Source organism: Zingiber officinale, chromosome 4A (genome assembly GCF_018446385.1).
Source record: "Zingiber officinale cultivar Zhangliang chromosome 4A, Zo_v1.1, whole genome shotgun sequence".
NCBI lineage: Eukaryota > Viridiplantae > Streptophyta > Magnoliopsida > Zingiberales > Zingiberaceae > Zingiber > Zingiber officinale.
In genome coordinates this window covers 45,028,239-45,052,262 of record NC_055992.1, presented here as the reverse complement: position 1 = coordinate 45,052,262, position 24,024 = coordinate 45,028,239, and the positions used below count along the sequence as shown (strand labels likewise).

The 24,024-nt window shown below is 37.3% G+C and overlaps 1 protein-coding gene and 1 non-coding gene across 4 annotated transcripts; both read left to right on the top strand.

Moving 5' to 3' along the window:
- Nucleotides 1–351: 351 nt before the first annotated feature.
- Nucleotides 352–2,856, top strand: LOC121969883 (probable protein phosphatase 2C 27). 3 transcript variants are annotated; one of them, XM_042520180.1, is made up of 5 exons: nt 352–643; nt 847–1,125; nt 1,215–1,409; nt 1,545–1,750; nt 2,122–2,856. In XM_042520180.1, exons 2-5 carry the CDS (start codon nt 916–918, stop codon nt 2,678–2,680), a joined length of 1,170 nt encoding a protein of 389 aa, XP_042376114.1. In that variant the 5' UTR covers nt 352–643; nt 847–915; the 3' UTR covers nt 2,681–2,856. The 3 variants fall into 3 exon arrangements, with proteins under 3 accessions (XP_042376114.1, XP_042376112.1, XP_042376113.1); XM_042520178.1 differs by having other exon boundaries at nt 807–1,125; XM_042520179.1 differs by having other exon boundaries at nt 352–718; nt 807–1,125.
- A 7,195-nt stretch (nt 2,857–10,051) lies between these two features.
- On the top strand, nt 10,052–10,158 carry LOC121973994. Its single transcript, XR_006109884.1, has one exon. It is a non-coding gene; the product is annotated as a small nucleolar RNA R71 (small nucleolar RNA).
- Nucleotides 10,159–24,024: the final 13,866 nt, after the last annotated feature.

The window sequence follows — 24,024 nt, the reverse complement described above, 5'->3', positions numbered from 1 at the left end:
GTCATATTTATTTGGTGCGGCTATTAACTTTTGTTTATATTAGATACATGTTTTTTTAAATTTGTCTATAAGATAAATTTAGAATATAATTCATACATATAAAAAATAGATATTCAAAATATCCATCTTTATTAAGATTTAAATTTTATTTCTTTAAGTATTTATAATTTATAATTATTTTACTTAGATGGAAGAGAGTGTCGGAGAAAGAGAAAGAAAATGATAAATTTATTTTGTACTTTTTCCCCTCCTATTTATACTCTTTCTTTCTATTTTTCTAATATATATATATATATATATATATATATATATGAACCAATTCTCCGCCGTCGAACTAAACAAGGAGAAATCAAACGGTCACCATTACCAGGTTCAGTGATGCGTGGAACGCCAGTTTTGATGGCGTGCTCACTCAGCGCCGTCGTCGCGTCTCCTCCCGATCGACACGTCCACCCTCGGAAAGCTGCCACATCGACTCGCCGTCCACTGCGGTCGCTGGTCTTCTCATCTTCAATATAATAATATACGCTCGAAGAGCAACCGTCTCTCTCCTCTCGCTCATCTGCGGAATCCACAATTTGCCCTGGTTCTTGCCCCTCCCATGATTGCTCCTTGTCGCGGCACCATAAAGTTGGAACCTTTGGTGAGTTTTGTTTCTTCTTGCCCATAATTGTCGATGAATCACCGGTTGGGGATATAGAATATTCCGTTGGAATCAGTAGGTGTTTTCCCCCATTCTTTTTCTTTATCCACAGGCCACGAAAATAGAGACGCTGGACCTAAATCTAATGCATTTGCATCTGCAGGATGCTTGTTGACTAGTTCAGCTGCTTCTGTTGTTGCCAGAAGGCTAGCTATTGGTCTCAGATCGTCAATCGATAGATAAGAGTAGCAGTTCGTTAGAAGTGGCAGCGGATGACGAAGATGGCAGCAATCACTGATTTGACTCCTCCTTTGAGCATTACGAACAGTCGGCGCAGTAGCGAGAAGAATGGCGGACCCTCCCCTGAGGCTGAGATCCGCGAAGTACCGGAAGGATCAAGATCGATGAAAGCCGCGAGGCCGCCTCGCTCTTCGATTCGGCATAGTGTAAGCGCCGCACAGTTGGACGTCGCTTCTGAATCTGTATGCTGCGACACGCCCTTCAACTGTTCTATCTAATTCTCCACTGCCCTTCTTCTTTTGCTAAACTTGGTTGGGTAATCTATTTACAGGAACTGAATATCGGTAGTTTAGGCTTCATGTCTCTTTCAAATCGGAGTTCGGAGTCCTCTCCACGGCTCCGTTCTGGAAGCTGCACAGCGATTGGCGGGAAGCAGAGCATGGAAGATGAGCACATCTGCATCGACAACATTGAAGAGCATATTGGAGAATCTGCAGATATCTCATTACCAGGATCTTTCTATGGGGTGCGTTTTATTCTTCAATTTACCATATCATCACTCTTGTTGTTTTGTGCTAAAACATGATGTATGCAAGAATTTGTACTTCAGGATCACAATTTATCAACAACTTTGTAAGAACCCATGGTTTCATATGGACAGGTTTTTGACGGTCATGGTGGAAAAGATGCAGCCTTTTTTGTTCGAACAAACATCCTGAAGTTTATAATTGAAGATGATAATTTCCCAAGATGTATTGCCGAGGCAATCAAGAGTGCTTTTGTGAGAGCTGATTACGCCTTTTCGGATGCCTCTTCTCTTGACATCACCTCAGGCACCACAGCACTTGCCGCCCTTATTTTTGGAAGGTCAGTGCGTGCAAACTTATATTTATTGCAACAAAACAATTTTCTTAAGTTCTACTTGTACTGCCCAACCACATGAAATAGTTGTTTGCAGTGCCCCACTGAGAGAGTTGGTACACTAATTATCTTATTAAGCTGTCACAATACTACACTAATAACTTTTTGTGAACTAATTACTAAATCATGAACTCAGGAAATTTTACTAACTTGGAAAGTTGAATGAAGCAATAACCACTACAGTTTTGTTGGCTTGCAAACTGTTTGTATGATGACATTACTCTTTGGATAACAAACAGATTCTTTTTTGTCATCTCCCAATTGCACGCGAAGCTGTATGCTAATAGAGTCTTTTTTTTTTTTTTTTTGCAACATAGGACTGTGTTTATTGCCAATGTTGGCGATTGTCGAGCAGTGCTAGGTAGGCGTGGCAGAGCAGTGGACCTGTCCAGGGATCACAAACCCAGTTGTAGCACGGAAAGGCTTAGAATTGAGAAGCTGGGAGGTTATGTTGATGATGGATATCTAAATGGGCAGCTCTCGGTCGCACGAGCACTTGGTGACTGGCACATGAAGGGATCTAAGGGTTCTTTGTGTCCCTTGAGTGCAGAGCCTGAGCTACAGGAGACAGTCCTTACTGACGAAGACGAGTTCCTAATTATGGGCTGTGATGGACTTTGGGACGTAATGACCAGCCAATGTGCTGTGACAATGGCCAGGAAAGAGCTCAGGTCACATAATGACCCGACGCTGTGTTCTCAAGGGTTAGTTCAGGAGGCGCTCAAGAGGAACTCCGGCGACAATCTAACAGTACTTGTTGTATGTTTTTCACCAGACCCACCGCCTCTAATTCACATCCCGAGACCTACAGTTCGGAGAAGTATATCAGTGGAAGGCTTAAACTTCCTCAAAGGATTCCTGGAAAGTAATTGCTGAAAGCAATGGGGGGTGGTAAAGAAGTGCTCTCAGTTTGTTAGTTTCTTCTTTCTGTACAAATTTGGTCTCATCCTTTTTGGCACTTAAGTCTAGTGCTGCTTTCTGTAAACTTTTGTAATGTTTCAGTGATGTTGTTGTCATCCAGCGCTTCACAATGTCAAGGGATGCTTTTTTGTTTTACATCTACATGTGGCATGGCTGCACTTTATGTGACATGTGACCCTCATTGTGTTTCGATCGATCAGCAGTGGACTATGACAGTTAATCTGAGTAAGCTATAGGGTAAATATCAAGATTGAACCCATTATAAAAAGATTTTCCTAACTTGGTAAGGGAAGACCAATATTGCACTAGCTTATCATGACTCGACCAGAGGCTTTCCTTTCCTTTATTTAAGGCAAAAGCAGACAAGTTAGCCAAACAAGCAATATAAATAAGCCTTTGGCGATAGTGTGACAAAAAGACATAAAGGAAAGGCCTACGGAGCTCCAAAACACCCGTGGTAAGCATGCACCATCCAAGCTCAGAAAAGGCATAGAGGATCACACAAGTCATCCACTCATATGAAGAGATTTGTATGTGGTTTCAGATTCGAATCTCCACAAATTTTAATTTCAATCAGCTGGAAACTGAATAGCAACACCTAGCAGAAGCCAGTTCCGGAGTGCGTTATGCTTTCTGATCTCAGAATCTACTTTCCTCGTCTCACAATCTTCATTATTGGTCGAAGGCACTGAAGTCGTGGAAGTAATGAGAAGTGAGTGGAGAAGCAGCATGGAAAGGACATGGTAATGTATTGTTTAATCTGTCGGCGCCCTTGTATTTGTTAAAGAGGCTTTGATGGATCAATTATTGTTCAAACCATTTCTTTCTCATCTGAGTGTCAATTTGGTGGTCGCAGAAGAGCATGAGTTGGCTTCAGAAAGAGTCGACAGATAAAAAGATTTGGTCGCAATTTCTCCCGGTGTATAATAAAATATATTAAAATAGATATAGATTTAAATATAATCTAAAATCATTTAATTAATTATATAAATTGCGTGCGTATTAGAACCAACAACAGTCTATTAAGATAATAACAAAATATATATATATATATATATATTCTAAAATTTATATGTGTTTATAACTTATTTAATCCATGCATGATGAATGTATCAGATAAACTTTCACTTACTTTTGGAGGTTTATATAGGGATGACAATGAAATTGATAGGGAGAGAATGAGTTTGTCATTTTTATTTTTGTCCTCAAATTTTATCCCTGTTTCCATCTCTATCCTCATCCTCATTTTTTTGGATTTAGAGAATCTCCGAATCCAAATCAATGGGGATCAAACTCCTATCTCCTCCCATTCTAGCTTTCATCCTTAAAACTAATTTTATACTATTATTATAATCATATTAATATTAATATCAATAAAAATAATAATTTTATTATTAATATTTTAAAATTTTAATATTAATATTATTATCAATATTATTTAATGACATTATTATTAATATATTTTAAAAATAATATTATTATATTAATAATAATAATACTATCAATAATAATAATAATAATATATTATTATTATTATTATTATTATTATTATTATTATTATTATTATTATTATTATTATTATTTTCAGAATGACATCTGTTAAAATATTTATATCATATAGGACACTCTTCCCATTCAACTTGTTTTTCCTTATAAAGTTTGGCCTTTCAAGTTCTTTCACAGGCATCAACTAAGCACATAAACCACACAATCATTGACGTTGACATAAAACTCCAGTGCATGTTCTAAGTTTAAACATACGTTATCGTTCCCCTAAGTGTCTCAGTATCAACAAGTATGATCTCATTCCTTGTCCGAGGAAGGATGATATATGGGACATTTGAGGGACTGCAAGATAAGAAGATTAGAAATAATTCAATAACTATTAGGCTATTGCTCGGTGCATCCAAGGGCTTAAGGCTCTGATGGAAGGTGAAGTATTGGATGATATAAAACTGTAATAAATAAAGGATAGTGAGCTGTGAGAGATTGTATGACCTGTAACATTTAGGTTCATAATTTGAGTTAGATAGGGGAACATGAATTCTTGATTATAGTCTATGCATGATCTTGATCTAGGAGGATTGTGAGGCATACAATGTGTAACTTGAGTAAAATCAGAGATGGAATCTGTAAGAAGAAGAATAGGGAGAGAGGAAGGAATAAGATGAGAATAATAAAATCTATTGTTCATTGATATTTACCCTAAGGACAATACAATATATAATGTTCAAAAGTACTTGGTCAAATAACTAATTAATAAATAACAGAATTATTCTAAGAATAATTCTGAGAATAATTATAACAGAATTATTAGAATAATCCAAATACTAATATGATTTGATTTGGTAATTTGATCCGGTCAATTTGGATAATTATGTTATATCTCTTTTACCCCCCGACAAACTCAGCGGGAGATCTCTGACGTTGAGTTTGCTTGCTAACTTGTTGAAACGTTGTCTGGATAGTGGCTTAGTAAAGATGTCAGCGATTTGATCTTCAGCAGAAATATAAGAGACGGATAACTGCTGAGTTGTCACACGTTCACGAACAAAATGAAAATCAATTTCCACACGTTTTGTACGAGCATGAAAGATTGGATTTGCTGTAAGATATGTTGCTCCAATATTGTCACACCAAATTTTTAGTGCAATATTTGATGCAAGATGAAGTTTAGAGAGAAGTGATTGAAGCCAAATAATTTCTGACGTTGTATTTGCTATAGCTTTATATTCTGCCTCAGTGCTTGAACGAGATACCGTAGGTTGCTTTTTCGAATTCCATGAGATAAGATTTCGTCCAAGAAATATTGCATATCCACTAGTAGAGCGTCTATCTTCAGGAGAACTTGCCCAATCCGCATTACTATATGCATGTAAATCTCGAGATGATTGGCGATATAAAAGAAGACCATGTAGAATAGTGCCTTTGAGATAGCGAAGTATTCTTTTTACATTATCCCAATTTTGTTCGGTTGGAGCATGCATGAATTGGCAAGCACGATTTACCGCAAAAGTAATATCAGGACGTGTGATAGTGACATATTGTAAGGCCCCAACAATACTTCGATAAATTTGTGGATCAGATAGAGCAGGAGAGGATGAAGTTGGAGAGTTGTTTATAGCAATTGGCGTAGAGACCGGACGTGCTCCATCCATTTTGGCTTTTTGAAGAAGTCCAGTAATGTATTTGCTCTGAGAGAGAAGATAGCCATCCTCATGTGGAATAAGCTCAATACCAAGAAAAAAACGAGCAATACCCAAATCTCTAGTAGGAAATTCTTGATTCAGAAGACTTAATAAAGTTGTGATACCCTTGTGATCATTGCCGGTTATCAGAATGTCATCCACATAAATAAGAAAAAATATCATATTTTCATCATTATATTTGTGAAATAGAGACGAGTCAGTCTTTGATCCAGAAAATCCTTGAGCTTGTAATCAATTAGATAGTCGATGAAACCATGCACGAGGAGCTTGTCGAAGACCATATAAGGATTTCTTGAGTTGGCAAACATGAGATGGAAATTGTGGATGAATGAAACCAGATGGTTGCTCCATAAATATAGTTTCCTCAAGATGACCATGGAGAAATGCATTTGAAATATCCAATTGTCGTACAGGCCAATTAGAACTAACAGCTATTGATAATAATAGTCTGACAGATGTAATTTTGATGACTGGACTGAAAGTGTCATTAAAGTCAATACCTGGCTGTTGACTAAATCCTTTAGCTACAAGTCGAGCTTTGTATCTTTCAAGAGAACCATCAGCTCGATGCTTAAGACGGAATACCCATTTAGAGCCCACAACATTCATTGAGGGAGTGCGCGGAACTAGAGTCCATGTTCCATTGCGAAGAAGTGCATCAAATTCTGTAGACATTGCACTACGCCAGTTTGGATCCTTGTTTGCTTGTGTAAAACAGGTTGGTTCAATAGATTTGGAAGAAACCACTAGAGCTCGTGGAAGGGGATATCGAGTTGCATTTGGTGGGCAACGCTCATAAATATCACTAATGGGAAGCATGCGACGAGGAGCATTATCATCTGAATCACTTGTTGATGACGACGAGGAATTAGGCTGACATGGTGATGTAGATGACAGACTTGCATTATCCAAGGAACCAGAGAGCATATTATCTTCGATCGGCGAGACTTCTAAGATTGGAGCAGCAACCGGAGGTGATTCTGATGGTATAGGAGAGTTATTAGAGAGCTCCGGAACAGGACCTAGAATTCCATCACTTCTGATAATATTAGGTGGCATTAAGAAGGTGCCACTTGTATCTGGAGGAGAGATTGAAGAAGCTACCGAAAAAGGGAATAAAGACTCATCAAAGGTAACATGTCGTGAAATATAAATTCGTCCTGTTGGTATATGCAAGCAACGATAACCATGGTGCAAATTGCTATAACCAAGAAAAACACATTGTAGTGAACGAGAGTCAAGTTTGTGTTTAGAATAGGGGCGTAACCATGGATAACATGCGCAACCAAAAATTCGAAGGAAAGTGTAATCAGGGGTTTGATTATAAAGTGTTTCAAGAGGACATTTATGATTGAGCAATGGTGTAGGAAGTCGATTTATGAGATATATTGCAGTGCTAACAGCTTCATCCCAAAATTTGCGCGGAACTGATGCATGATGAAGAAGAGCTAAGGCAGTTTCAATTATATGTCTATGTTTTCTCTCAGCAGAGCCATTTTGTTCTGGAGTGTGAGGACAAGAAACTCGATGAACAATTCCACAAGAGACAAAATGACGATGGAGAGCTTGATATTCGCCTCCCCAATCAGAATGAAAAGAGAGTATTTTACGATTAAAAGATCGTTCAACTTGAATTTGAAAATTACAAAATATATCAAATAAATCAGATTTCCTTCTCATAGGATAAAGTCAAGTATAATTACTAAAATGATCAATGAATGTAACATAATATTGGAAACCTTGATTAGACAAAATAGGTGCAGGGCCCCAAACATCAGAATGGATTATTTCAAGTGGAAAATTAGAAACATGATCAGATAAAGAGAAAGGTAGCTTATGACTTTTAGATTCCATGCATGCCCTACATGAATAAGATGGAGAGGAGGTAATAGAAGTAGGTAAACCATACCTATTGATGATTGACTGAACAATACGAAGGGAAGGATGACCAAGTCGAGCATGCCAAGCTGGTTTATTTGTGCGTTCACCAACAAAAGCTTTGATTGAAGAACTCTGAAGACAATAGAGGCCATTTTTGATTCTCCCATAAAACACAATAGCATTTGTTCCTCTATCCTTTATAAGATAATGATTATGATGAAATTCAAAAATGACATTGTTATCAAGACAAAACTGGCGTGTAGAAAGTAAATTTTTAGTGATAGATGGAACATGAAAGACATTGCGCATGTGAAAAGTTCGATTAGATAAATGAACATATGTGTTTCCAAGATTAGCAATTTGCAAACCTGAACCATCGCCTACTTGCACCGTATCTGAGCCATAATATGGCATTACGTCTGTAAGGATATTATAATCTGATGTGACATGATGAGTTGCTCCAGTGTCAATATACCAATCAGTAGATGAAAACTCTGGGTTTTTACCACAAGTAGGCACAGACGAAAGAACTTTAGGATATACTTGTGAAATAGATGGTTGTCTTGAGGCTGTAGGACCACCAATGAAATTTGAATCAAACGGACTAGGACATTGAATACCAAAATGTCCAATTCCAAGACAAATTTGACATTTTACCCTAGACCAATCAAGTCTTTTAGGGCATATATTTCCAGTATGACCAACGATATGACAAATTTGACATCGGTCTGGACTTTGCTTTTGTCCTCTTTGATGTCGTCGAATATTTGACATCTAAAGTAAAAAATAACTTGTCCGGTGGTAGTGGAAAAAAAAAATAGAGATTAAGGAAGAGGAAAGAGAAGCAAAGGGGTTGGCAGCGGAAGAAAATAAGTATTTTTCGTTTGTTCTGAAAAATAGAGAAGAATAAGAAAATTAAAACACGTAGGAGAAAATAAGAGGCTTGAGGGAAAAATTTAAAATTCGCCGTTTATACGATCTCCGCCTCAAGAAACTGAGGGAAGATAAAAGAGAGAGAGAGAGAGAGAGAGAGATGGCTCTGATACCATGTAAGAAGAAGAATAGGAAGAGAGGAAGGAATAAGATGAGAATAATAAAATCTATTGTTCATTGATATTTGCCCTAAGGACAATACAATATATAATGTTCAAAAGTACTTGGTCAAATAACTAATTAATAAATAACAGAATTATTCTAAGAATAATTCTGAGAATAATTATAACAGAATTATTAGAATAATCCAAATACTAATATGATTTGATTTGGTAATTTGATCCGGTTAATTTGGATAATTCTGTTATATCTCTTTTAGAATCGATTAATATTTGTCTTAGTCTATTGGAATGCTGAGTTCACTATCCAGTCTACTAGCTAGATTCCTATGCTCGAGCTTAAACTTGTGTCTATTTGATTTAAATAGACTAAAATGTTAGTTGAGTTGACTTATGTGGATGTTGGATATGCTGTATTTCCTAGTTAAGTTGATTGTCATGAATATCAAATGACTAAACATACTAAGTCAATTGGATCGTAATGGAGTCAACTAAAGATAAAAGTCATTGGTTGATGAGTTTATGATCTTATCCAAGATATTAAATTGGATGTATATTGAGTTGAATGGAAATACAGAGAGTTTCTAGGTTGTGGTGAGTCACAACCGTTAATCTCTTGTTTGAAATGTCGTCATTTACATTGGATAAGATGGATCATTTCAATGGAATTATTACTACGGTTATCTACATAGCAGATGTCGAGAGGGTTGTTCTTTTAAAAAAAAATGAGGGATAATCTAGGGATGTTTCACTCATAGGCATGGTCCGGACCTTTTGGAGGCTCTAGACTCTGATTAAGCTTCGTTTTCCATCAATTTCTTTTGTAAGGGCAAGTTTCTTGAGCATGGTCCATGTTTCCACAAGTGTCACACACACATACAATTGCATTGACCATACTAGTCCCCATATTCTCAAGCTTTTTAGTCAAAACATCCAATTTCGCGGATATAAGAGTACTTGCATCCATGTCAAACTTTCTTGATGCCTTGAGAGGGTTTCCATAGAAGGAGCCTCCGTATCTTTCGGATGTCCATTGATGAAAGTTCTAAGCTACACTCTCAATAATATCTTCGACCTCATCTAGACTTTTGTTCATTAATGCCCCTCTAGTTGCAGAGTCAAGGGACACGTTTGTGTGATAGTTGATGTCATTATAAAAAGTGTGTAGAACTAACAACTTCTCAAGTCCATGATGTGGGCATTGCCTGAGTGTATTTTTAAATCTATCTCATACTTCAAATAATAATTCTGAATCTAACTGTTTGAAGCTTGCTATAAGATTCCTCATATGAGCAGTTTTACTAGGAGGATAAAACTTATCAAGGAATTGTTGCTCACATTACTCCCAAGATGCAATGCTATTAGCTAGCAAGGAATTAAGCCACTGGTTCTGTTAGAACTCCATTCATTTTCATTGTATTATAAATTTCATAAAAGACTTCCAAGTGTTGGTTTGGTCTTCATGTGGTCCACCACCAAATTGATTTTGCTGAACCATTGTGATCACTGCAAGCTTAATCTCAAAATTATTGGCTTCAATAGGTGGTCTACTAATGCTAGATCGAAGTCCTCATGAATAAGGTACTGCATAATCTTTAAGAGGCTTGTTTACCATTTTAGATGATTATTATTCTTCTTGTTGTCTCTATAAGTTTCTTCTTTTTTGGTATGTTTTGTCTATCTCTGGATCAAGTGGTAGTAAATCTCCTGCAAGATTATATCTTTGCATGAAAGAACAAGATTACAAATATTCCAAACGCGAGTGCTAAATGGAGAAAAAAAATAGAATTTTAATTTTTGAAATAAGAATTAAAGTGCTAGAAATTCAAAGTGAAGAATTTAATGTTGGGACCATTGGCCGACTAGAAGGGGAGTTGAATAGCTCGGCACAAAATCAAAACAAAAGAACATTTCTCGAACAAATAACTTAATTAAAGAACACTTGCATAAGATAATAAATAAACTAAAGAGCAGAGGCTCAGAGGATTTACTTGGTTACAACCGGGGAGGTTGTTAATCCAAGAAATAGAGTAGCACTAAATTCTCCTTCAGGCGGAGAAGCCTCTTTATAGTAGTATAAGCACAGAAAATGAGAAACTAAGGGGGTGTTTGGTTGATGGGTTTGGGAATGAGGGAATGGAATGATAGTAAAAGATAGTGTTTGGATTGTGAGTTTGGGAATGACATTTTGGGAATAATTACTAGATTTATGGGAATCATTCAAACCCATATAACTTGATGGGTTTCATTTCCATTCCTATTCCCATTCCACCCTACTATCTGTTGGTTAGTCCTAGGAAAATCGTACCGGTTCTACTGTATAAAATTTTTTTATACAAGTGTCAAACCTTTCCTTAAATAACCTATTGTGTTCTTTAGAAGTTAAATTAGGAATCGCAGACGGAACTTAACATCATTGATTCCAAATTTAACTTATCTGTTCTTAATGGTTTAGATTTGAATCGCAAACGGAACTTAACACTATTGATTCAAATCTACCTAAGTTATTAATTCCATAAATATTAATTTCTAAAATTGGCTTCCAGGACTGCATGGCGAGGCACATGACCTTCTTGGATATGGGAGCAACCACCACCGCCTAGGCAAAACTTTTTAAGGAAAGCTAATATTTATTTCCTTATATAACTCTAGGTTAACCAAAAAGAACAATCGAATCACAAATTCGAAAAAGAAGAAAACACAAACTCGAAAAATTATTTCAAAAACTCTAGAATCATATGCCTCTTGTGTTTGGTATTTCCAAAAATAACAATACAAAGAAAACTAGTATGATGCGAAAAACAATTACTAGTTATACCTTTCTTTGTAAGCAAAAATAACCTCTTGATCTTCTACTGTATTCCTCTTCTAACCTCGGACGTTGTGTGGGCAACGATCTTTCGAGACGAGAACCACCAAGTACCTTCTTCTTCCTTCTAGGTTTCGGCCACCACAATTCTCCAAGATAAGTAGAGGTCCCGCCACCACCACCAAGCTCCAAGGGATGCAAGAAACAAAACCTCCTTTCTCTCCTTCTTCTCCTAGCTAGAACTGGCCACCATCAAGAGCTCCAAGAGGGGTTGCCGCCGGCCACAAGAAGAAGAGAAGAGGGAGAAGCTAGGGCCGGCCACCAAGGAGGAAAAGAGAGGAGAAGAATAATAGAGTCGTTCACCCATGAAGACACCTCTACCCCCTTTTTTATAATCCTTGGTCTTGGCAAATAAGGTAATTTAAATAAAAACTTCCTTAATTCTTTTTCCATGAAAAGGAAAATTTATTTAATTAAAAACAATTTTCTCTTCTCAATTTACAATGGGCGGCCACTTTAAAAACAAAACAAGGAGAGTTTTAATTAATTAAAATTTCCTAATTTGTCTCCGGAAATTTATAAAAAATTTCTCCAATAATTTTTCCCTTCATGGTGGTTTGTAAAAAGGAAATTTTATAAATCAAAATCTACTTTTAAACATGTGGATAAAAAGAAAGTTATCTCTAAAAATTAAAATCTCTTTTAATCTACAAATAAGGAAAGATATCAAATATTTTCTTAATCTTTTGTAGAAACTTATAAAAGAGAATATTTAATTTTTAAACTCTCTTTTAAATCATGAACATGGTTAAAAAGGAAAGTTTTCTCAAAATTAAAATCTACCTTTCAATTTACAAATAAGGAAAGATTTCAAATCTTTTCTTAATCTTTTGTAGAAAGCTCTAAAAGGAAATATTTAAATTTTAAACTCTCTTTTAAAACCATGATATCCACATAAGAAATAATTTTAACAAAAAATCTCTTTTTAATATGATGTGGCCGGCCACCTAAGCTTGGGCTCCAAGCTATTGTCCGACCACCTTAAGGCTCAACCTTTAGGCTTGGCCGGCCCTAAGCTTGAGCTTCAAGCTTGGCTTGGTCGACCCCTATTGGTTGGGTAAGAAGGTGGGTATTTGGTGGGTATAAATCTCTATATACAAGAGGCTACGATTGGAACCGAGAGGAGGAATTAGTTTTGGTCTCCCGATGAAATTAAGCATCCCGTGTTCGCCCCGAACACATAACTTAATTTCATCAATAATAATTCATTCCACTAAAGAACTATTATTGAACTACTGCACCAATCCCAAATTATATTTTGGGCTCCTTATTATGAGTGTGTTAGTCTCTATGTGTTTAAGATAATGAATGCCCACTAATTAAATGAGTTACTGACAACTCACTTAATTAATATCTTAGTCCAAGAGTAGTACCACTCAACCTTATCGTCATGTCGGACTAAGTTCACCTACAGGGTTTAACATGACAATCCTTATGAGCTCCTCTTGAGGTCATTCTCAACCTAGATTACTAGGACACAGATTCCTTCTATAATCAACAACACACACTATAAGTGATATCATTTCCCAACCTATTGTGCTTATTGATTTATCGAACTAAATCTCACCTATTGATAAATTAAAGAAATAAATATCAAATATATGTGCTTGTTATTATATTAGGATTAAGAGCACACACTTCCATAATAACTAAGGTCTAGTTCTTTTATCAAGTCAGTATAAAAAGAACTTACCTAAAATGGTCCTACTCAATACACTTAGAGTGTACTAGTGTAATTTATTAGGCAAGATAAACTAATACCTAATTACACTACGACTATTCCAATGGTTTGTTCCTTTCCATCTTAGTCGTGAGCAACTGCTTATAATTTATAAAGAACTGATAACATGATCTTCTGTGTGTGACACCACACACCATGTTATCTACAATATAAATTAATTGAACAACTACATTTATCATAAATATAGATATTTGATCAATGTGATTCTTATTTCTAGATAAATGTTTATACCAAAAGCTAGGCTTTTAGTATACACTCTAACAATCTCCCACTTATACTAAAAAACTAAGCTGCCATATCTGCTGCCATACATTTGATTCCCAACCCTTCAACATGCCCATCAAAAGCTCTTGCCTTAAGGGCCTTAGTGAAAAGATCTATAGGTCATCATCTGATGCAATCTAGGCGGCAACAACTTCTCCTCGTTTATACAATTTCTCGTATTGGGTGGTACTTGCGCTCTATTGTGTTTACTTACCTTATAGACTTATGGTTTCTTCGAGTTTACTACTGCACCAAATTATTTTGGGCAAACCAGAAATCATATCTAAGTCTATCTTGAAGTATTTGAGCTATACAACTTCTATGGCTACCTCAGAGGCTGCCATATACTCAGCTTCTATGGTGGAGTCCGAAAAAGCACCTGTGCTTATCACTCTTCCATAGTTATGACTTGACCTCCTAAAGTAAACACAAAACCCCGAGGTTGACTTACTATTGTCCCTTTCCGATTGGATGTTAAAATCCATGTAACCCACAGGGACCAAATTATCTGCCTTGTAAGCTAGCATATAATCTCTAGTGCCTCTAAGGTACTTCAATATATGCTTTACCGTAGATAAATGTCCTTGTCCAGAGTTACTTTGATATCAGCTAACCATGCCCACGACAAAACAAATATCCAATCTCGTACACAGCATTGCATACATTAGACTTCCTACAGCCGAAGCATAAGGAACTGCCTTCATGTCCTTTATTTCCTTTGATGTCTTCTGAGACATCTCTTTAGATAAAGTTACTCCATGCCTAAAAAGTAAGAAACCTTTCTTGGAGTTCTGCATGCTAAAACGAGCTAAGATTGTTTCGATATATGAAGCTTGGGATAAGTAAAATATATTCTTTTCTTGCGATCCCTTTGATCCCAAGAATATATGCATTCTCCCAAGTCCTTCATATCAAATTGTTTGGACAACCATACCTTTACTTCTGACAACACTTTGATATTGTTTCCAACTACCAAAAATGTTATCTACGTATAGTACAAGAAATACCACCACGTTTCCATCACACTCTTTGTATACACAAGACTCATTCGGTTATTAAATAAATCCATAGGTCTGGATTACTTTATTAAACTGAATGTACCAAGACCTTGAAGCTTTACTCCAGTCCATAGACTGTTTGAGCTTACACACAAGATACTCTTTGCTCTTTGCAATGAACCCTTCTGGTTGCTTTATATGGATGTTTTCTTCAAGACTTTCATTAAGAAAAGCTGTCTTGACATCCACTTGTTAAATCTCATAGATAAAAGAATCTGGGTAGACTTAAGCATGACTACATATAAAAAAGTTTCCTTTTTCAACAAGTCTTGCTTTAAAAGTTTCTACCTTCTTGTCTATCCCTCTTTTCCTATTGTAGACTTATTTTTACCCAATGGCTTTTACACCATTTGGTGAGTTTATAAGCTTCTAGACTCTATTAGAATATATATATTCTAATTCTGTATTCTTTGCAAAGATGCTGCATCTTTATCTTGGAGTGCTTCGTCATATGTCCGGAGATCAAGTTCATGTCCTCCAGGGATCGAGTTCAAAGACTCTCCCAAAACATGAATCTTTTTAGGTTGCCTAACAACACTCCCACTACGACGAGGTACTTTCTGTAATTGTGTATTATTTGTGATACGTGTTGCAGTTTCTTGCGATATTTCATCTTGTACAGTTGGTACTAGGTTAGATGTGTCCTTTAATTTCCTTAAGAACAATTTTTACTCATAGGGCTTGTGGTTTATAGTATAGTCCTTTTCTAAAATCGAGCATTGGTGCCAACAATGACCTTCCGATTTTAAGGACTACAAACCTCTTTTCGTTTTTCTAGGATAACTCACAAATAAGTGAAATCATGTCCAATTTTTTAGTGTCTCTTACGTGCTAGACCACCCAAATCCGAATATGCTTCAGACTAGGCTTACGCCCATTCTGTAATTCTATGGGAGTAGAGAGTTCTGACTTAGAAGGTACTATGTTCACTTCCGTTTTCAGTGTATATCCTTAAAATGAATTTGGTAATTTTCTAAATAACTCATCATCGATCTAATTATTCCATAAGAGACTTATACCTTCTTTCTACTACACCATTCTGTTGGGATGTACCAAGTGCAGTTAGTTGGGATTGAATCCCTACTTCTGATAAGTGACTCCTAAATTCTCCCAAGAGGTATTTGCTACTATGATCTCACTGTAGTGTCTCGATATTTTTACTTTGGCATTTCTCCGCATCAGCCTCGTACTCTTTGAATTAATCAAAGCACTTCGACTTGCGGTGTATCAAGTAAATCTATCTGTGTCTCGAATAGTTGTCTATAAAATAGATGAAATATTCGAAACTACCTCTTGTCTGGATAGTCATAGGACCACACAAATCAGAATGAACCAATTCCATTATATCTTTGGCTCCCTACCCCTTAGACTTAAAAGCTTCTCGGTTATTTTTCCTTCCAAGTAAGATTCTCAGGTTGGAAAGATTTCCACTACCAATTAACACAAAAGTTCATCAGCTACCAATGAATCCTACTTAAGTTAAAATAACCTAGCCTTTGATGCCAAAGATATAATTGGTTCATTTCTGAAGGTTGCTTTCTCTTAATAGTTAGAAGATGTGTTATTAATTTCCATTTATTACATCGTGAGAGTTATTGGATTTATAAATTGTCAACCAATGTACCAGAACAGTTAATTTTTCTATTTTTTTTATAACAAGTTTATTATCAAAATAGACAGAATATCTATTCTTTGATAGTTTAGAAATCGAAATCGAATTCTTTCTAAACTTGGTATATATAGACAATTTCTCAAAATTCATTTTTATTCCTATCATAGGATTAACATCTTCCACTGCAACAACTGCTACTTTTGCAGTAGTGCCCATGTAGATGGTGATTTCTCTTCATATAGTTGTCGGGTTTCCTAGAGCCCCTACAATGAATTGCAGACATGATAGTGGCTCCCATATCTACTCACTAGGTACCGGTAGATAACACCACTAAACATGTTTCAACAACTAATGAATCAAATACACCTATATTGTTCTTAGTTCTAAGAGGACAGTCTACCTAAATGTCCAAGTCCTATTTCCAATCATTACAATTGGGACTACTAAGTCTATTCTATAGTATAACAACTAGGGGATTGACAAATATTTTAAATCCTAAAAATCATAAAAATATTTGGTCAAGACCAACACTTTAAAATCCCCATGAATTTTGTATGCCACGATAGTGTGGACGTATACAAAATCAAAAAAAAAATTATCCATTAATTTTATTATCTCGTCAACTTTACTTTATGACGGATAAAATTAATAGTTGATCTATCTTTGATCAAATATTTGGTCAAAACTTTTTGAATTTAAAATAACATTGATTCCTCAAACAATATTATTTAAATTCACCAACACCTCAAACACCGTGAATTTTTCATGCCACGATAGTGTGGATGTATACAAAATTGAGCATTTGTAAGAGGAGGGTTTTACCCATTAATTATCTTGTCAATAAGTCTTTATGACAAATAAAATTACCTCAAACACCATGAATTTTGTATGCCATGATAGTGTGGACGTATACAAAACCAAACATTTGTTAGAGGGGTTTTTCCCATTAATTTTATTTCCTTGTCAAACTGACAAATAAAATTACCTCATACATCATGAATTTTTGTATGGCACGATAGTGTGGACGTATACAAAATCTCAACATTTGTAAGAGGGGGTTTTAATTTTATTATCTTGTCAACCTATCTTTATGATAAATTAATTGTTGGTTTTCTTCGGTCACACAAATAATAGCAGTGACTCCGATGGGGAGGATACTATTAGATGTGCCTAAGTGTATACCATTACTTGACACTAAGTCCATTAATAAGATTATGCCCCTTCCGATGGGGAAGATCACACGCTCTTAATTAATTTCCTATAGTCATCCTAAATGGAAGTTTGATCTAGTGATCCACAAACAAACTCATCCGATATGGAGGAAGGCACTCAGAGCCAACGCGCAAGTTTGTTTGCATCACTTACAAACCAGTAATGGAAACCGTGGAATTTATTAAAATAAATCCCTCTCCCACTTAGTTATTTAAAGTGATGAATTTTAAGTTATCCTAGCATACATCACATGCATACACACACATCACAGTAAATAAAGCAATAAATATGGAAATTATTTTCCAACTATTATGGCCTTTTCCTGTTACTATCCTCCATGTGCTCCAACCCTAGCTGCTGCCATCTTTAGCCACCGCTATCGAGTCGAGTTATCGCATCCATCTTGCTTCTTATTCCGCTGCGCCTCTAGTGCTCCAAAAGTACCACGCCTCGCAAGAATTCGATCCGCGACAAAAATAGAATTTTACATATATCGATTCTATATTCCACAAGGGAATGTACATGTATTCTAGATCAAAAATAAAATTCTAAAATCATAATGCTAATACAGCTCCTGCTGTATTAGTTACATACAATCATGCACACACAAAAATAATACCCTTGACATGTCCAAGGGTCCAATCACGCACAACATCTATAAGCCATAATAGTTGGAGCCTGCAACCACAAAGTCAGCACATCCTACTATTATCCTGCCTAAATTATGTATGACATGTGAATAACCTAATTTGAAAACCAAACACACAGAGGCAAACCCTAGCTCTGATACCAATTGTTGGTTAGTCCTAGGAAAATCGTACCGGTTCCACTGTACAAAAATTTTTTGTACAAGTGTCGAACCTTTCCTTAAATAACCTATTGTGTTCTTTAGAAGTTAAATTAGGAATCGCAGACGGAACTTAACATCATTGATTCCAAATTTAACTTATCTGTCCTTAATGTTTTAGATTTGAATCGCAAACGGAACTTAACACTATTGATTCAAATCTACCTAAGTTATTAATTCCATAAATATTAATTTCCAAAATTGGCTTCTAGGACTGCATGGCGAGGCACATGGCCTTCTTGGATATGGGAGCAACCACCACCGCATAGGCAAAGCCTTTTAAGGAAAGCTAATATTTATTTCCTTAAATAACTTTAGGTTAACCACCAAGAACAATCGAATCACAAATTCGAAAAAGAAGAAAACACAAACTCGAAAAACTATTTCGAAAACTCTAGAATCATATGCCTCTTGTGTTTGGTATTTCCAAAAATAACAATACAAAGAAAACTAGTATGATGCGGAAAAAAATTACTAGTTATACCTTTCTTTGTAAGCAAAAATAACCTCTTGATCTTCTACCGTATTCCTCTTCTAACCTCGGACATTGTGTGGGAAACGATCTTCCGAGATGAGTGTAGGATCGAAAAGAATTTAGATATCTCCACAATAGCATGATATTGTCCACTTTGGGCCTAAGCCCTCATGGTTTTGCTCTTGGACTCTCCCCAAAAGGCCTCATGCCAATGAAGATATCTTTTCTCTTATAAATCCATGATCTTTCCTATGTGTTTCCAATATGGGACTATGTTTGCAACCTTGCAACACCAACAATCCCCCCCTCAAACAAAGGACCATAGGCTTCCCACGTCCGATCCTCGACCCACCAGGTCTTCCTGCCCCTCGGTCCACCCGACCTACTAGGACTTCCTGCCCATCGGTCCACCCGACCTACTAGGACTTCCTGCCTGGTGTCTGGTCCTCTTGATCCGAACATAGGAGCCGCCACTTTCTTTGTTCGAGGTCAATATTGTATCCACATGGCTCAATCAAACCATAGCTCTTGTGCACAGTCGGCGGTTAAACCTTCTGGCAGTCCGGGCTCTGATACCAATTATAGGATCGAAAAGAATTTAGATATCTCCACAATAACATGATATTGTCCACTTTGGGCCTAAGCCCTCATGGTTTTACTCTTGGACTCTCCCCAAAAGGCCTCATGCCAATGAAGATATCTTTTCTCTTATAAATCCATGATCTTTCCTATGTGTTTCCAATATGGGACTATGTTTGCAACCTTGCAACACCAACAATGAGAACCACCAAGTACCTTCTTCTTCCTTCTAGGTTTCGGCCACTACAATTCTCCAAGAGAAGTAGAGGTCCGACCACCACCACCACCAAGCTCCAAGGGATGCAAGAAACAAAACCTCCTTTCTCTCCTTCTTCTCCTAGCTAGAACCGGCCACCATCAAGAGCTCCAAGAGTGGTTGCCGCCGGCCACAAGAAGAAGAGAAGAGGGAGAAGCTAGGGCCGGCCACCAAGGAGGAAAAGAGAGGAGAAGAATAATAGAGTCGTTCACCCATGAAGACACCTCTACCCCCTCATTTATAATCCTTGGTCTTGGCAAATAAGGTAATTTAAATAAAAACTTCCTTAATTCTTTTACCATGAAAAGGAAAATTTATTTAATTAAAAATAATTTTCTCTTCTCAATTTACAATGGGCGGCCACTTTAAAAACAAAACAAGGAGAGTTTTAATTAATTAAAACTTCCTAATTTGTCTCCGGAAATTTATAAAAAATTTCTCCAATAATTTTTCCCTTCATGGTGGTTTGTAAAAAGGAAATTTTATAAATTAAAATCTTTCTTTTAAACATGTGGATAAAAAGAAAGTTATCTCTAAAAATTAAAATCTCTTTTAATCTACAAATAAGGAAAGATATCAAATATTTTCTTAATCTTTTGTAGAAACTTATAAAAGAGAATATTTAATTTTTAAACTCTCTTTTAAATCATGAACATGGTTAAAAAGGAAAGTTTTCTCAAAATTAAAATCTACCTTTCAATTTACAAATAAGGAAAGATTTCAAATCTTTTCTTAATCTTTTGTAGAAAGCTCTAAAAGGAAATATTTAAATTTTAAATTCTCTTTTAAAACCATGATATCCACATAAGAAATAATTTTAACAAAAAAATCTCTTTTTAATATGATGTGGCCGGCCACCTAAGCTTGGGCTCGAAGCTATTGGCCGGCCACCTTAAGGCTCAACCTTTAGGCTTGGCCGACCCTAAGCTTGAGCTTCAAGGTTGGCTTGGTCGGCCCCTATTGGTTGGGTAAGAAGGTGGGTATTTGGTGGGTATAAATCTCTATATACAAGAGGCTACGATAGGGACTGAGAGGAGGAATTGGTTTTAGTCTCCCGATGAAATTAAGCATCCCGTGTTCACCCCGAACACATAACTCAATTTCATCAATAATAATTCATTCCACTAAAGAACTATTATTGAACTACCGCACCAATCCCAAATTACATTTTGGGCTCCTTATTATGAGTGTGTTAGTCTCCCTGTGTTTAAGATAATGAATGTCCACTAATTAAATGAGTTACTGACAACTCACTTAATTAATATTTTAGTCCAAGAGTAGTACCACTCAACCTTATCGTCATGTCGGACTAAGTTCACCTGCAGGGTTTAATATGACAATCCTTATGAGCTCCTCTTGGGGTCATTCTCAACCTAGATTACTAGGACACAGATTCCTTCTATAATCAACAACACACACTATAAGTGATATCATTTCCCAACCTATCGGGTTTATTGATTTATCGAACTAAATCTCACCCATTGATAAATTAAAAAAATAAATATCAAATATATGTGCTTGTTATTATATTAGGATTAAGAGCACACACTTCCATAATAACTAAGGTCTAGTTCTTTTATCAAGTCAGTATAAAAAGAACTTACCTAAAATAGTCCTACTCAATACATTTAGAGTGTACTAGTGTAATTTATTAGGCAAGATAAACTAATACCTAATTACACTACGACTATTCCAATGGTTTATTCCTTTCCATCTTAGTCGTGAGCAACTGTTTATAATTTATAAAGAACTGATAACATGATCTTCTGTGTGTAACACCACACACCATGTTATCTACAATATAAATTAATTGAACAACTACATTTATCGTAAATGTAGATATTTGACCAATGTGATTCTTATTTCTAGATAAATGTTTATACCAAAAGCTAGGCTTTTAGTATACACACTAACACTATCAAACGCCCCCTAAATGAAAACTAAGATGTGTACAAGTGTTGGTGCAAGAATGCTTATTGTTCTTTAGCTTCTAGACCAAAACTGTATTTATAGCCTTGATCGGGATGCTTGGAAGGGTTCCAGGTACCTGGAGTGGGATAGAATTATATCCTCGACAAGTCGATCAAATTCTACGTCGAATATGATAATATTTGAGTTCTGGGAGCTCGGAATGGATCTAGGCTCCCGGACCCACAAAGTCCACCTAGTTGACTTTTTAGGTCCAGACTCTGCTCTGGTTCTGCTAGCCTCGGTCCGGGTCCTCTGCTCTAGTTTCACTTGCTTGGGTGATTACGACCATCCGGAATAGGACTCACCCAAACCCAACTTCTGGGCTTCGAGCAAACTTCCGCTCCGACTTCTCATCCCTCGGAAACGTCGCGTGTCTCCTTCTCATCTGTCTGTGTACTCTTCCGCAGTATCTCGTGTTGGTTGCTACTCGAAAAACCTAATGGTTCCACTGTACAAAAATTTTGTACAAAGGTCTGAACCTTTTCCTAGCTACCATGTGTTCTTTTAAATTAAACTCGGATCGCCTGCGGAACTTAACACGTTTGATCCTAAGTTTAATTTATTTGTTCTTTTAGGTTTAGACTTGGATCTCCTGCGGAACATAACACGTTCGATCTAAATCACCTAGGTTATTAATTCCATTAAATATTAATTTCCAAAATTGACTTCCAGGACTGCATGGCGAGGCACATGGCCTTCTTGGATATGGGAACAACCACCACCGCCTAGACAAAGCCTTTTAAGGAAAGCTAATATTTAATTTCCTTAAATAACTTTAGGTCAACCAAAAGGAACAATCAAATCACAAGGAAAAGAAAAACAAAAGAACACAACATCGAAAACTAATTCGAAATACTAGAATCGCATGCCTCTTGTATTTGGTATTTTTACATGAAGATAAAACTAACATGATGCGGAAAACAATATTAGTTATACCTTACTTAGTAGATAATGACCTCTTGATCTTCTACCGTATTCCTCTTCTAATCTCGGACGTTGTGTGGGCAACGATCTTCCGAGACGAGGACCACCTAGCTCCTGTTGATGCAATTTCCAGTAGGTCAAGGTTGACCTAGTTGACCAAGCGTAAACCTTGGTCATGGTTTCGATGTTTGACAATACAGAAAGACATGTAGACATGGACAATGCAGGTGCAGTTGTCCATGCGGAGAGATACTGATCAGGGTCTGATCAGGTTGGATGAAGAAGAGTCAAGTAGGTCAAGGTTGACCGGATACTTGACTGGGAAGTCCTAACTGGGATGTTAGGCAGTGGGAAAAGTCCTGGTGAGTGAAACCAGGCAGTGGGAAAGTCCTGGTGAGTGAGGCCAGGCAGATTGGAAGTCCTGGTGAGTGAAGCCGGGCAGATTGGAAATCCTGGTGAGTGAAGCCAGGTGAAAACCCTAGTGAGTGAAGCTAGGTGAAAGTCCTGGTGAGTGAAGCCAGGCAAGGGAAAGTCCTAGTGAGTGAAGCTAGGCAGTTGGGAAGTCCTGGTGAGTGAAGCCAGGCAAGGGTAATCCAGATAGGTCAAGGTTGACCAGACATCTGGTGAAAAGTCCAAGTATGGAGACTTGGCACGGGAAAAGTCCAAGTATGGAGACTTGGCACGGAAAAGTCCAAGCAGGGAGCTTGGCACGGGAAAAGTCCAGGTATGGAGACTTGGCACGGAGAAGTCCAAGCAGGGAGCTTGGCACGGGAGAAGTCCAAGTATAGAGACTTGGCACGGAAAGTCGGAGAGGGCTCGGTAGCTCGTTCTCCGGACGAAGTCGGAGGTAGCTCGGTAGCTCGGTAGCCCGGTAGCTCGGTAGCTCGGTAGCCCGGTAGCTCGGTAGCTCGGTAGCTCGGTAGCTCGGTAGCTCGGTAGCTCGGTAGCCCGGTAGCTCGGTAGCCCGGTAGCTCGGTAGCCCGGTAGCTCGGTAACTCGGTAGCTTTGACTATGTCAGAGAGGGCTCGGTAGCTCGTTCTCAGGACCAGGTAGGGTTTAGGGCTGGGAGCTCTAAACCTGGATCAGTCTGGTGACCGATCAGTAACCAAACAGTGTGCTACTGTATGTTATCTGATCGGTCTGTTGACCGATCAGAAAGCGAACAGAAGGCAAAAAGAAAAGGAGGGGATCGGTCTGTGGACCGATCCACATGCACCCTGATCGGTCCACAGACCGATCAGGAGACGATCAGAGAGTTGGGCGAGTTCTCTGTGAAGAGTGCTGATCGGTCTGGGGACCGATCAGCATAGGTCCTGATCGGTCCCCAAGACCGATCAGGGAGGCCTCGG

Bases quoted from the DNA above. Each gene is read 5' to 3' on its own strand.
- LOC121969883 (XM_042520180.1), top strand. From the start codon at position 916: ATGACGAAGATGGCAGCAATCACTGATTTGACTCCTCCTTTGAGCATT. The intron at 1,126-1,214 runs GTATGCTGCGAC...ATCTATTTACAG, and splicing joins TGGACGTCGCTTCTGAATCT to GAACTGAATATCGGTAGTTT. The intron at 1,751-2,121 runs GTCAGTGCGTGC...TTTGCAACATAG, and splicing joins GCCGCCCTTATTTTTGGAAG to GACTGTGTTTATTGCCAATG.